Source organism: Antechinus flavipes, chromosome 2, assembly GCF_016432865.1.
Source record: "Antechinus flavipes isolate AdamAnt ecotype Samford, QLD, Australia chromosome 2, AdamAnt_v2, whole genome shotgun sequence".
Taxonomy (NCBI): Eukaryota; Metazoa; Chordata; class Mammalia; order Dasyuromorphia; family Dasyuridae; genus Antechinus; species Antechinus flavipes.
This window is the reverse complement of record NC_067399.1, coordinates 213,384,846-213,398,867: the sequence shown is the minus strand read 5'-3', so window position 1 is coordinate 213,398,867 and position 14,022 is coordinate 213,384,846. Positions and strand designations below refer to the sequence as shown.

Below are 14,022 nucleotides of genomic sequence, written 5' to 3'. Positions count from 1 at the left end.
TTTGGAATCATATCAAACTGCTTAATGCTGATTGGAATAAAATAGGGATCCAATCAATCCTCTATCACAGTTCCTCTCTAAATTTCTTTCTTATACATTAAGGATGTGGTAGATAAGAGATATATGAATAATAAAGACAAAGTAATCAGAGAAGGATGTGACATATCAGAAAGCTATATTTTTCTAAAGGGCTACCCTTTAAGGAAAAGAGTTCATTAAAAAACTTCTAGTAGCCTTGAAACTTGAGATATTTTCAACTGAGACCTGAGGGAAATAGTAATTTCACAAAGGAGAAGCTGTAAGACAATATCCTAACCACTAATACCATAATACTAGTTCTAGCCTTTGAATATAGCATTAAGCACTGTGGTATAATTTACTCTGCCCCAGGTCTCTGCTTTGTGCATATTATTTAATAAAATAGAATGGGGATAGGGATTCAACCTGTAATTTAATTGGTTTGGGGAACTCTCAGATGAGGAAACACCTTCCACCAATGAAGACTGGCATCTTCTTCACAATTTCTAGTCTTAGAAAGTTGCCTAGAGCCCTGAGGGGTTGTACTACTTACTCATTGTTACACAGTCAGTGTATAGCAGAGACAGGACTTGAATTAAGTCTACTCAGCTTTGAAGCCAGCTCTTAATCTACTATAGCACAGTGCTTCTCTTAAAAATTAATAATAATAAAATTAGGTACTATCAGACTCCATGATCTTCTTCACACAAGGGACCTCCTTGGTTGCAAAAGAAAGGGAGCCTTCCACCAGCTAATTATACTCCTTGGACCAGTCTCAGACTCTATAAAGTGAATGAACTATACAGATTTTAAGATTGTTCCCCTGATGCAAAAAAAATCACTGGAATGTGAATTAAAAGGCATCTATGCAAAATCTATTTTTTCTGCACTTCTTTCTCCCTCATTTTATAAAACTAAGCCCGTGGCTTACCAACCACCTCAGATATTAGCTTTGTGACCAAAGACAAGTCACTTAGACATTCTGTGCCTCAGTTTCCTTATCTGTCAAGTGAGGACTTAAACCAGATAATGTCTGAAGCTTTCAGCTCTAAAACTAATAGTCTTTGGAGCTTGATCTATTCTACTGACCCATGTCTCTGATCCTGTGGCCTGCAGGCTGAAGTCTGGCAGTGATGGTGGAGGTAGACATGGTGGTGGTGTCCAGAGGGGTCCACGGATTTGGGGAGGTACCCATGGCTTCGGCTGGGGTAGCGGCAGGCACTCGGGTGGTCATAGTTGGCAGTGGCGTGGTTGAGACAAGGATTGTAGACTTCTGATAGGGCTTTGTTGTTTCATCTTTAAGAAAACAGAATCATACCAAGTCTTGAAAATGTGATATCTGTACTGCAGTAATGTCAAATTCAAATAGAAACAGGGACCATTAATCCTTGGCATTTCCCCATGCATAAGGATCCCTATAAGCCACATGTTGACTTAGTTTTAAAATGTGATCTTATCTGTGCTTTATTATATTTTTACTTATTTTGTTAAATATTTCCCAATTATATTTTAATCTAGTTTGTGCTGGTCTTGGGAGTGTTGTGAATATGTGTAGACAAAGGGCTATGTGTCTGGTACTTCTGTATACCTGGTATATTGGGGAACTGCCAGATTGTTTCCGACTAAATGACTACTACAACACAAGGGATTCTGTGGTTGATCCAAGGAACATAAAACACATTTCTTGACCTCAAAGGGATCTTAGTTGGGGAGACAACACATAAATACATGAAAAGTTGTTTTTTCTGTTTTCAGAGAAGAGCAATAACATCATGGCTAATGTCTTGACTTATTTATGAACTGGATTTAAGAGAGGCAACATGGCACAAAATCATTAACCTTAATCTCTTCTTCAAAATCATCAAAATCCAGTGGCAAGACAAAGGTCAGGATAATTGGCGATACCCCAGAATGGAGTGGGTGACTTGGGCATATGTCTCTAAGTACTCCACAATGCCTGCTTTAGCCACCTTCAGGGCTGTTATAACAAATTATTTTCAATTGTCCATTCCACCAGAGGAAATCTTCACATGATTAAGTTAGATATTCTCCTAATTTACCAACAGATTTGAAGCCGATTGTTTATCCTCAACCTGATTTAGCTATCAGCCAAGATGGTTTTACTAGGAGTAGGGCTCCTGCTCAAGCCTTTTGGAGCCACAGGTGAGAGTTGGGCGTAAGGTGGACACCAAAGGTGGAAGAGAAAAGGACTTGACAAGTCCTCCCATCACAGGTGCTAGTCCTCCCTGAATACCCCGTACATCAAAACTTAAATAGCAATAGAAGACTATTAAATCCTTGTTCCAGGCAACTGCGAAAGAGATGTCACAAGGACATAATTAATTGTCAAGTACAAATGGCATGTCATGCCAAATGATCTACAATGATTCCATAATTTGAAATACCATTCTAGTTATTGCCCTACAGAATAATTGGATTACTTCATTAACATTCATAGTATGGTATAAAGGAAAGAACATTGCAAACCTGGATTTGGTTCTTTCATTAACCAGCTATGTAACTTTAGTCAAGTTACTTAACATCTGTAAGATGAATGAGGATTGTAATAGAAGTAAATGATGTCTAATGTTTTCTTTTCTTTTTCTAGCTCTGACATTTTATGATTCTATGACTAATACTGAACATTTAAAGTAACCTGGCAGTGAATTTAGGCCACAAGAAGATGGTACAAAGACTGGGAAAACAAATGGGTTTGCTTATTTTCCTCAGGTGTTTCCCTTTGGAAATAAGAGGCCTGTGTTAGAGAAGGGTACATGGTGGTCAACTCTAGACCTAGAAATTAGATAGACCTGGATTCAAGTCTCACACATATTGACTATATGACTCTGGGTCAAATGATTTAACCTTTCAATAATCTGAAGCTACTTTTAAAGACTATCTTTCAGAATAGTTGAAGATCTGAAGAGAATTTCTTCATTGAAAGAGATTTTAGTCATAAGTCTGAACCCTTGGGAGAAATTTAAAATTAACCAAATAATTTTTGGTGTTTGCTTTACAATTTGTTGTCTTTAAAGAATTACCTGGTATGTTGAGAGTTAAGGTTTTTTTTTTTTTTTTGAGGCAATTGGAGTTAAGTGATTTGCCCAGGGTCACACAGCTAGGAAGTGTTAAATGTCTGAGGCCAGATTTGAATTCCTCCTGAATTCAAAGAATAGGATCCTCCTGACTTCAGAACTGGTGCTCTATCCACTACACCACCTAGTTGCCCTGAGGTTAAAGATTTATCCAGGATCACATAGCTGGTATTTATAGAGGTAAGATTTGAATCTAGCTCTTTCTTACACTAAGACCAGCTCTCTATCTCTTATATTCTGCTACTTTTCAAAATATACATGTGTTATATGTATTTATACTATGTATTTATATAATACATACATCTGTGTATATACATACACACTTTTTTTTTTTTTTGTACAGGGTGACATGGTCAAGTGATCAATAATAGGCAATAAACATTTATTAAGTACCTCTATAGCAGGCATTGTGCTAAGCACTGAGGATACAAATATGCTTTTTAAAAAAGTCCCCACTCTCAAGAAACTTACAATCTAATGGGAGAAGACAATACACAAAAAGAGACTGAAAAGGAGAAGGTACCTCATGTGGGAGCATGGTAAAGAAGTCAGAGAGCACTACAGCCAGATAAGAAATGAAATATTTTCAACCAAGTTTCCTCTTTAAATGGTGGTTTTGGAGTTATGGTTCTACCCTTCAATCAGAGGGGCAGCAGATAGTGAGCGGGTGGAGTACTAAGATTGATGGGATTTTGCAGGATAATAAGGTTTTCTGAAGTGTGAAAATAGAGGTCATCCATTATACATATGAAATACATACATTTTCTTTAAGTTATATATGTATATAATATACATATACATACACACACATATTTTTCACATATTTTTAAACATCACTTAACCATGCTACCCTCCATAAATGTTAACTGAAATATGCCCCAAATATTATGCCAGTATATATAAAATGAGGGTGTGTGTGGGGGAAAGGATGTAGAGGGAGCATTCCAGATCCACTGACAAAAACTGAACTACTTCATGTCCACTCTGATGATCTCATCAGCTAGGGCAATGCAGTTAGCATTTACTTGGGGAAATAAATCATCTGTTTTTAACCCCAAATTTGGCTCTGATTGTAATTAAATCTAGGCTATAGAGAAGGCAGATACTTCATTTATTGTTCATTGCTGATAGAATACTACCAAATATACCTGAGCATAGTGCCATGGAATGAGAGGATCACCAATTTGGCCAAAACTTTTAGAGGTCAATTAGTCTTTCCCCTGTGTACAAGAAATATTGAATTTATGATATTTTTAATCACTTAAAAAAAGATGAAAACTTCAGAATAAATCTTAAAAATTGTTTTAAAATCTAAAATTCTCCCAGTGTTAGCAGCTGAAACAAATTAGAATGGTCAGATGTTACAAAAATGACTTAGGGTAGTGAAAGAAAGAAAACAAAGCAATATTTGAAGAAGATAACAGTTTAAGTTTGTAACAAAATGTAATATTTGTTCTTAGAAGTTTGTTTATTTTAATATTTGCTTTATGTGATTGTAGTTCATGATTTTTAAGGAGAAAGGGAAATTTACTAGTTCTGTGATTTTTGTCTAAATAAGCAATTATCTTCCTATTTTACAAGAAGCATGAATGAATGCATGAAGTGAAAAGCTGAAGAACTTATTTAGGGAGCAACTTGTCATATGACACTTTTCTATTTTAGTTAATTATTTCTGCTAATTAAGTGTTTAACTCAATTGTTTCTATGTTGTTAAAGGAAGCAAGTACTAAAAATGCCCTGGAAATTTTGATCCTGAGACAAAGGCCCCATTGCCTCACCTCAATTACAGGTCTGAAGTGTGGTATGAGGTTAAAAGGAATCTTTTTGGAAGTTAGAGAAGCAAACAGATTAGTCACATAAAAGCTGTAGCAGTTTCGGCATCACATAAATTTTCTCCAGGATCTCCTCTCAGTGAGGATTCAGCAACCTTAAGGCTGTACTACTTCTCTGAGTACCAACAAAAGTAGCAGACTTTTAATGCAATATACATGGTAGAATAATTGGGAAGACCAACCCCTTGCATTAACATTCATTGCCTGGATTCCATTCCAGTCAGAGGAAATTCAAATTGCAAAAGAGGCATTGGGATTGGGGGAATGGTGGTATGATTGCAACTTTGGCATTGGGCATTCTTGCCCAGAAATCGACATCAACAACTCATGTCCTTTCTCTTTGTTTGCAGATAATGAAGCATATGGCTTCATAGAGTTTTGGTGGATTTTTGTAAACCAGCATTTATCTATTTTTATCTGGTCTGAGTAGCTATGGAGCCTAACCAAATTACAGCTGCCCACATCATGGCTTCTGACTGCCTGACACAGAGGATTGAAATCTCATGTAATGTTAGTCTTTTTTTTTTGTTGTTGTTGTTGTTGCAGATTAAGACCTTTTTCTCTCAAGTGGCATCATTTTCTTACAAAAGGGTGTTTTCATCCCTTATGTTGAAATCTTAACTTAATTTACCTGTTAACATGAGAGGCAGGTGCCTGCTGCAACCTGAGTAGCTACTCACCCTCCCTGGCCCCAGTATCTAACTACTTGTCCTTGACAATATGATTGGTAGAAAGTAATCTCTTTGAGAGCTGGGACTGTTTTCTTTTCATATCTCCAGCACCTAGTGCAGCACCTGGCACACAATACGCATTTAATAAATTTTTATAGAATGAATGAGGGAATAAATGATGCTTGCAAGCCCACCCACTAGGACTTGGCCCCTTGAATTTAACAGAATCATTCACTCAAGGAAGAATATTACTAAGGGCTGCATTTTTGTGGTTTTCACTGGCAGTTTTTAGCTTGAACGGATGAAAACTTTCTTATAAATTTAAAGGGAAATCCATGTAATCTAAAGAAGACAATTTCTTATTGAATTAAAATATCTGGCAATTCTGAATGATTCATTAAGACTTTCTGGTTTTTACCTTTCCTTATAGCTCCACCAATTACATTGGACTTTTCTTCATGCCCTTAGCTATTAATAGCTATCTCCCTCATTTTCCCCTCCCCCTAATTAACCTGCATTCAAGTGACACACACACACACACACACACACACACACATACACACACACATTTATACACATACCCACAGATACATATACACACATATGTGTATGTATGTACATTTTCCCCCTTGCTAAAATGTAAACTCCTTGAAGGCAGAGACCATTTCATTTTTATCTCTGTATTCCCATCACCTAGTACCTTGCTGGCACAAAGTTACTTAATTAAATGCTTGGGATAGATAGATTAACACAGATCATCATAGAAGAAAATAATGTTATCAATCCTTCAGGCAATTGTCAGGTAGAAGAGAAAGTCAATGGGGGCAGAATATGAGATGGCCTTTAAGCCATTGCTTTTGCCTGATCCATTTGCTAATATTTGAAGGAAAATTGAGAAAAAAATCCCACGTCACCCCAGGCAAGTCTTTTTACTTCTGAGAATCACTTTCCTTCTTCATCTGTAAGCAATAAGTCTAGACTAGATGGTCTTGGAGGTCCATTCCAGCTTTAAAGTTTTGAAATTCTCTCATATCCTGAACAAATCTCCTTTTGGTTGCTAGTCAGTCAGGAACATAGATGGTGGGAGAACCAGTAGGTGCAGCTGGGCATTAGGTTCTGTCTAGAACCCAGTCTAGAATTGGAAGGTTCCTTTGAGACCATCTGGTCCAACCTGATCACTTTGCAGATGAAGAAACTGAGAGACAGAAGAGTAAAATGCCTTGCTCAAAATACAAAGGAAGAATCCTGCCTTTGAGGAGTTTAATAGTTAAATGGATTTATAATCCAACCCTCAGACTATATGTAGGTTCCTTCAACCTTTTCTCTACCTTCTCTTCCACGGATACTCACTTAAAGTAAGAGGAAGGTTAGAAAACCATCTTTATCTCAAGTCAGATACCTGGAAAATCAGTTGCATGAAGCAAACATAAAGCCTACATCTTCCCCTACATGGATTTGATTATGTTAATGCTGTCATTGAGCTGACATATGAGTAGATAGAGAATTCCAGTAGAATGTTCATCAAAGATAAGATTGTGTCATTTTCCCCCCAATCTTGAAGTGCCTGGAACATAGTAAGTGCTTCATAAGCTTTTGCCAGATTAAATAAATATCACACAAGAAGTCTAAAATTCAGGTGTTCTGTTCTCTTTCAACAGCTCTATAATGGGAACTGACAAATGGGTCCACTTAGTGACTCTTAGGCCAGCCAAGCCAGGCCAGCCCAGGACAAAGCCTGGTATATTTTTTCATCCTGAATGATTTGAATTGGGCTGTTGCTACTTTTGTCACACTGACCGGGTAGGTGCCTTCACTCTGTTCTCTCTGTCTCTGCCTGCCTGCCTGCCTGTCTGTCTCTCTCTGTTTCTCTGTCTGTCTCTCTTTCTCTTTGGGTAGATTAACTCTTTTTTTTTTTTTTTTTTTTTTGAGATGCTGAATTTCCAGGAGACAGAACTCTAGAATAAATGTGAAGCAACTAGAAATGAAATGTAACAAAATAATAATAATAAAAAAAAAAACCAAGGCAATATTAATTAAGTTGGATAGCCAGCCTCAGAATTGGGGACAAATAGAAACCCTTCTCATATTTGCTATGCATATGAAACACAAAAGTCCCATCATCTCTGTGCTCATGTCCTTGGCACATATTAAAATTAGTCAGTCATTTAACAAACATTAATTAATTGAGGAGAGGCAGCCTTTGCAATGGCTACAGAGCCAGCCTTGGAGACAAGAAGATTTTAGGTTCAGGTCTCATCTCTGCATCATACTGTCCAGTCATTGTAATTGGACTCACTTTTGAGTGCTCTAGGAAACTACTACTATAATTTGCAGGGGATGTGCTTGATAGAGACCTTGTAGAGGAAGTTTTCTCATGTCCAGTGCTGATTCCTATTAAGTGATTATTAGGTTATGGGAGTTGTGGTGCAATGGATGGAGCACCAGGCCTGAAAGCAGTGAAATCAGATTTCAAAACTATAGCTGTATGTCTCTGGCCAAGTCACTTAACCCTGTTTACCTTAGTTTCTTCATCTGTAAAATGAGCTGGAGAAGGAAATGGCAAATCACTCTAGTATTTCTGCCAAGAAAACCCCAAATGGAATCACAGAAATGACTGAAAAACAACCTAACAAAACAACAAAGGCCTGAGATAGATGGTAGACATATATAAGGACAGGAATAATTCTTGCCCTCAGGTGCTTACATTCTAAAATCTTCTTAGGTTAAGGGAAGTCCCAGTGTTAGGGAATATTCTGCTTTTTTTTTTTTTAATGAATTAGGAGGAAAAAGCTGATCAGGAACTATTCTTTGAGTCATTCAGGAATCAATCACTTGCCTGTTTTAGCAACAACTGAGCTTCTAGGAGATGAATATTCAAGAGTTGATGGGTAGGTCATGCCTCTTTTTTGTTTACCTTCTGCAAAAAAAAAAAAAAAAAGAAAAGAAAAGAAAAAAAAGATTTGATTATTTCTCCAGGAGGTATTTTAGCTGATTCTTTATATTGTAAGTTTGCTGCCATTTTTTAGTCATTATTTATGCTAAGAAGGTACAAAATCAGCCCATCTTAGTCAGAGCTATTAAAAACAAATATCAAAACCAAAGAAATATTTAGTTTTTTTTTTTCTCATTGGCTTTTCTTTATAAGGAAGATTTGAATAAGAGTAATGAAATTCCTGCATCTGGAAATTATTTAATGTTAGATCTCAATCCTGACTCATGTAAACTTAGGTATTTATATATAGTTTTTGATGTTTAATTTTAGTAGATAGATGAAAGCAAGCACTAAACTATACTTCTAGATAATAGATGAATAGACCTTATTTAGAAGTTGGTTACAGGATAAACATAGGATCATAAATTTAAATCCAGGAGGATTCATACAACCATGGCATTAGAGTTGGAATGGGCTTAAGATACCATTTGGATCAACTGCCTCATTGGACAGAGGAAGAAACTGAAGTTCAGAGAGAATAAATGATGCCCAAGGTCATATAGGTAATAAGTAGCAGAGCTTAGATTTGAAGTCAGGTTCTATGATCCAGCAAGCTTTGCTTAATACTACTGCCTTCCACTCTCATCTTTGCAAACATCTTCATTCCATTAGTACTACATGACATTAAAGAAATCTAAAATGAAACTGATGCAAAAATAACTATTCTCCAGGGCCTACTAAGAACTTTTAATGTCTGGTGAGCAGTGAAGAATGCTAACTTTGTATATTTATTAATAACCTAGAGGAATGGAAAAAAAATATTGGATTTGTAATGAAAGGATCTGAGTTCAAAACCTGGTTCTATTATGTATTTCCTGTATGGCTTTGGGCCTCTTTTCTTAGGACCAGCATTTCCTGACGTGGAAGGTGGACCAGATGGTCTCTAAGATTCTTTCCAATTCTAAATCCTATGATCCTAAGAATGTATTCTCCCAGGAGAAGGGAAAATGTTCCTTTGAGGCAATGGGGTGCAGGGAAAACTCCTGGAGTAGTCTAGTTTAGGTTCTGTTATAAATTAGCTGTATAAAGTTGGGTGTAAGCCTTTACCTCTGTAAACCTTAGTTTCTTAATCTGTAAAATGATTTGATTTTATGATTCTTTCCAGTTATAACATTCTAATTTATTCCTGAAAAGAGGAGAGTAGCCTTGTAATTAGGAGTAGGGTGGGCAACTCCTACAATTTACAATTTCAAAAGTTCTTGGAAGCCTGATGGCATCCCCCATATGTTCCTCAGCTTCTAGCTAGTATCTGAAATTCCACTGTTAGATCTTAGTTCCTGTATCTTCATTTCAAGCTTTAATCCTCATTAAAATAAGCCCTCCCCTCCCTTCTTCCCCCACCCCCCCTCCAGGAAAGAGAACATTTTAAGCTGTCATCTCTTTTATTGACCTCATGGTGAATGAATTTCAGATCTTTTCTTAGAAGTAGTTTTTCCTAGGATGGGAAGAAGAAAGATATTGGCCATTGGAGAAGGGTAAAGAGAAAGCTTAAAACTGTCTGGAGAATGAGCAACCTAGGAACCCTAAAGACAAATATTATTGCCTCAAGGCTTTCTCTGGAGAAATCATCCTTAAGTGATTTATATATTTGTTGACAAAACTTATAACTATCACAGTATACTGAACACTTAGGGTCATAGGACCTTAAATTTAGGGATGGAACTAACCCAACTCTCTTATTTTAAAGATAAAAACCTAAGGCCTGAAGTATTACATAGTGCCAGAGCAAAGACTTGAATTCAGATCTAAGGACTCCAAGTCTAGTGTTATTTCAGGCTACTTGAATACCACTGGAATGAGATGAGACAAGAAGCTTGGAATGAGTTGGGTTACAGAGCCACTGAGGTTCTTTTCAATTCTGAAATTCTGAGAAAATTATGTGATTAGTCTCTCCAATTCATTTCAGCTCCTAAAAATAATCTGGTGAGCAAGAAGCCTGAGATTTCCAGGCTCCCATCACATGATATAGATCAAAGCTTCTTTAACTGTGTCATGACCCTATATGAGATCATATACTTGAATATGGAGGTTGCAAAAAATTTGGCAGCAGTAAAAGGTATCAAATATTCCATCAAAATTTAATTCATAAGCAAGCATATCCATTCCATTAGTATGTAAAGTTGCTTTCCTCTTTAATAAATGATAAAATTATATGAATACTAAAGAACTGTTTTAAAATAAATTTATTTATGATTTATTATCAGCAAATGTTTGATTTACGTACCTATTAAATACTTATGTACCCAGGGTTATGTAAAAATTTTTTTGGGTGAAAAAAGCTTGTGAATAGAAAAAGTTTAAAAAGCACTGAGATAGATTAAAAATCTTTTTTTTTTTTTTTCTTACTCATTTAAGTGCATTTGTAGACATACATATCCACTGGAGAGGTGAGCAAATATGCCGTCTTATTTTCTATGTACTACTCAAAAGGAAAAGGAATCTAATCTCATCCTTCTGCAGCATAGATCAAGAAGCAGATGGGTAATATTCAGAAACTCTTGAGGGAATCACATATCTATCTTTTTCTTGAATTGTGTGGAAATTCTCTGCTGACAAAAATGCCCATGTCCCCCTCCTTCTCAAGCCAACCTCTATGTATTAATTAGAGAAGTACAGTGAAGTGTGAAAATTGGAAATAAAAACTCAAAGAAAGGTCACTGAGGCATCTCAGCTTTCAAGTGAGAATCTTGACATAATCCAGTTAAACTGGTTGGCAGAAAGCCAAAGGTTCATACCATGCTGGAGGTGACCATGTGACTCTCTAATGATTATGATTATTTGGGCTGCCAGTCAATTTATATCTTCATGCCACAATGCAAACTTTGAGCCCAGCCATGTAGAAGAGACTCGTCTCCTTGTTTTGTAGACACAAATATTTAAGATTCACAAAACAAAGCCAAGAAATTTCCCCCAAACTTCACTGCAAGGTCACCAAATAGAAGGTAGGGAGATTGAGGAATAATCCCTGGGATTTACAGTAAGTATATAAACATTTTGATTATCATTGTGAAGAGTTCCCATGGGAATGGGGCCATACATTCTACTGTTGGAGTTTGGGAATTTCAGATTAAGAATTTACTGATCACATCTCTCGTTTTGGCAAGAGGTGGTAGGTATTTAGGAATGGGACATACGTCCCTATGTCCTACTTTATGGATCTCATGATATTAATATTTTAATGTGGTCCCTGGGTTGGTTATCTTTGAAGTTTCATAGCATTTCATCTTGTTTTTTTTTTTTTTTTGATTGGAAGCTGGTCTAATTCGAGTCTGATATTATGCAGAGAAGCCAGGGGGTGGGGATGGATGCAGAGGAGATTATTCTAGCTTGGAATTCTCTTGAAAGGTCCCTTCTAGGCCTGATCTTGTTCAGGTGTGGTCTACCTTTCTCCTTTAAGAGTTGTAGAGAGGACAACTGGTCTGGCTAGCTCTAAAATTTCACACTAGTTTATGATCTGCAAGGATCTCAGGCTTGTCTCTGGAGTTCTAAAGAGTATCTGAAATATTTCCAGGAGCCTGAAGACTTTTCAGCCTTCTTGGACTTCCAGAGAGTTCTCCAGAATCAAAGCTATATTTTAGTTTCTTTCCAGAGGTAGTTTGATAGAGTGAAAAAATTCTAAACTTTAGAGTCACAGGATTCTGGTTTAAATCCTAATTTGGTTACTTATTACAAAATGTATGATTTTGGTCAAATTTTTTAATCTGTCTGAGTTTCTGTTTAGTAATATGAAGGAGTCAAGGCAGCATGATCTTTAAAACCCCTTCTAGTTCTTGATCTATGAGTTCGAATAGGCCATTTGCCCAGGACAGAACAGAATGCCAGATGTGCTTGTTGAATGCCAATTTAATAATGGCAGCAAAAGTGTGAGATGAACATAATGATAAAAGAAAAAAGTGAAATTTTTAATGTTAAGTCAATCTCTTTGCCAAGAGCAGATTTCCCAATCTGTTTTCTATTTACTTATCAAACATCTAAAGGGTAACAGATCTTAGATCTGAGACATTGAGATGTCAATTCCAAAACTTAGATTTTTAAAATATATTAGACTGGCTTAAATGGAATCCATAGATTCCTATTATATATTCAAAGACAGAATTTACTATCTACTCAGATTTCCAAGTAAGGCCCATCAAAAGATGAATAAAATCTATCATTTTGTAATCCTAATCAGTAGGGCTACTCAGGAAGACTGAATTCCCTTTCCCAGTGTCCCCATTCCCAAACAGGCCCTTAATGAAAAGTGGGGCATCAACCACAACTTTAGAAATATTTCAACAATTTTGAAGGTACCTGAGATTATGAAAGATTCTCTCCACCGGGGCAGGGACAGTGATCGTATTCCATTGGAGTAACTTCCTTTGTATCCAGATTGTCCAGCAACTTTTCGAACAAGGATTTTTCCTCCTGAATTATCAACTACACCACTGTGAACAAAGAATTACATCTGATGCAAGAAAGTAAAAACCTACATCACTTACAAATTGTCTTGCATAACCAGAGAACTATTAATAAATTGACTTCCACCTCTCTACCCACAGGTGGAGATAGAGAAATTAAAAATAAAAAAAAGTCAAAAGCCTAACTGATAGAAATGTCTTTTTTGAAACACAAGCTACTATTTGATCTCCTTAAAATTTCTTTCACTAATTGTTCTGACAATCAAGAATGTCCCCCCCCCCCCACCGTCAAATTTCCTTTTCTTACAAAAGAAACTATTTTCATGGGAAATTCCTATTATTATCTTTTAAATTATAATGCTAAATAAGTTCTCTTTTTGAAATTTCTCAAGCCCAATTTTTCTAAACAACACAGGAAAGATGAACCTATTTCAAGAGGGTAATAGAAAAATTTCCAAACAAGAATCTTTGATTTAAATGTAGTTTTGAAAGGATAGAGATGAGATCTGTGATTTCATTGGTAAAGGGAATACTATTAAGGAAGGAAACTCCCACTACCAATGCAAATTGACATCTTCTCAGAGAATTGAAACATTGTGATCTGATCTCTGCTGTCAACCCTAAATATTTACTGTCATAGATTATTAGAGTTGGCAAGGACCACTGAAGTCACCGACTTTAACCCTTCCATTTTATAGATGAAAAAACTGAGTGTGAGAGAAGTTGGGTAACTTGCCCAAAATCATGTCATGTAGGTAATTAGTGGTAAAGTCAGGACACAAGCCCAAGACTTCTGACTCTAAACCATTACTTCTATTGTTGCCCCAGGCTGGAATCTCCTGCATCCTGGTAAATCCTGACTTTGCTTTGTGGTTTAGTTCCATTACCACAATCTCCAAAAGCTTTCACTCATACTAAAGCCCACATTGATCCCTCATGTTTTCTTTTTGAAATCTTTGAAAATCTGTGACATGCCATTTAGCAATTAATTATGTTCTATATTATGCTGACTCAACT

The 14,022-nt window shown here is 36.4% G+C and overlaps 1 protein-coding gene across 1 annotated transcript in view; it reads right to left on the bottom strand.

The window, feature by feature from the left end:
• Positions 1-14,022, bottom strand: part of VIT (vitrin) — a 131,320-nt gene that overhangs the window by 60,227 nt on the left and 57,071 nt on the right. Inside the window, exons 4-6 of the mRNA XM_051976143.1 lie at positions 12,899-13,032; positions 8,453-8,533; positions 1,108-1,314 (exon numbers count right to left, since the gene is read on the bottom strand). Of these exons, the coding sequence (XP_051832103.1) occupies positions 1,108-1,314; positions 8,453-8,533; positions 12,899-13,032 (422 nt within the window). The remainder of the gene's footprint in view (positions 1-1,107; positions 1,315-8,452; positions 8,534-12,898; positions 13,033-14,022) is intronic.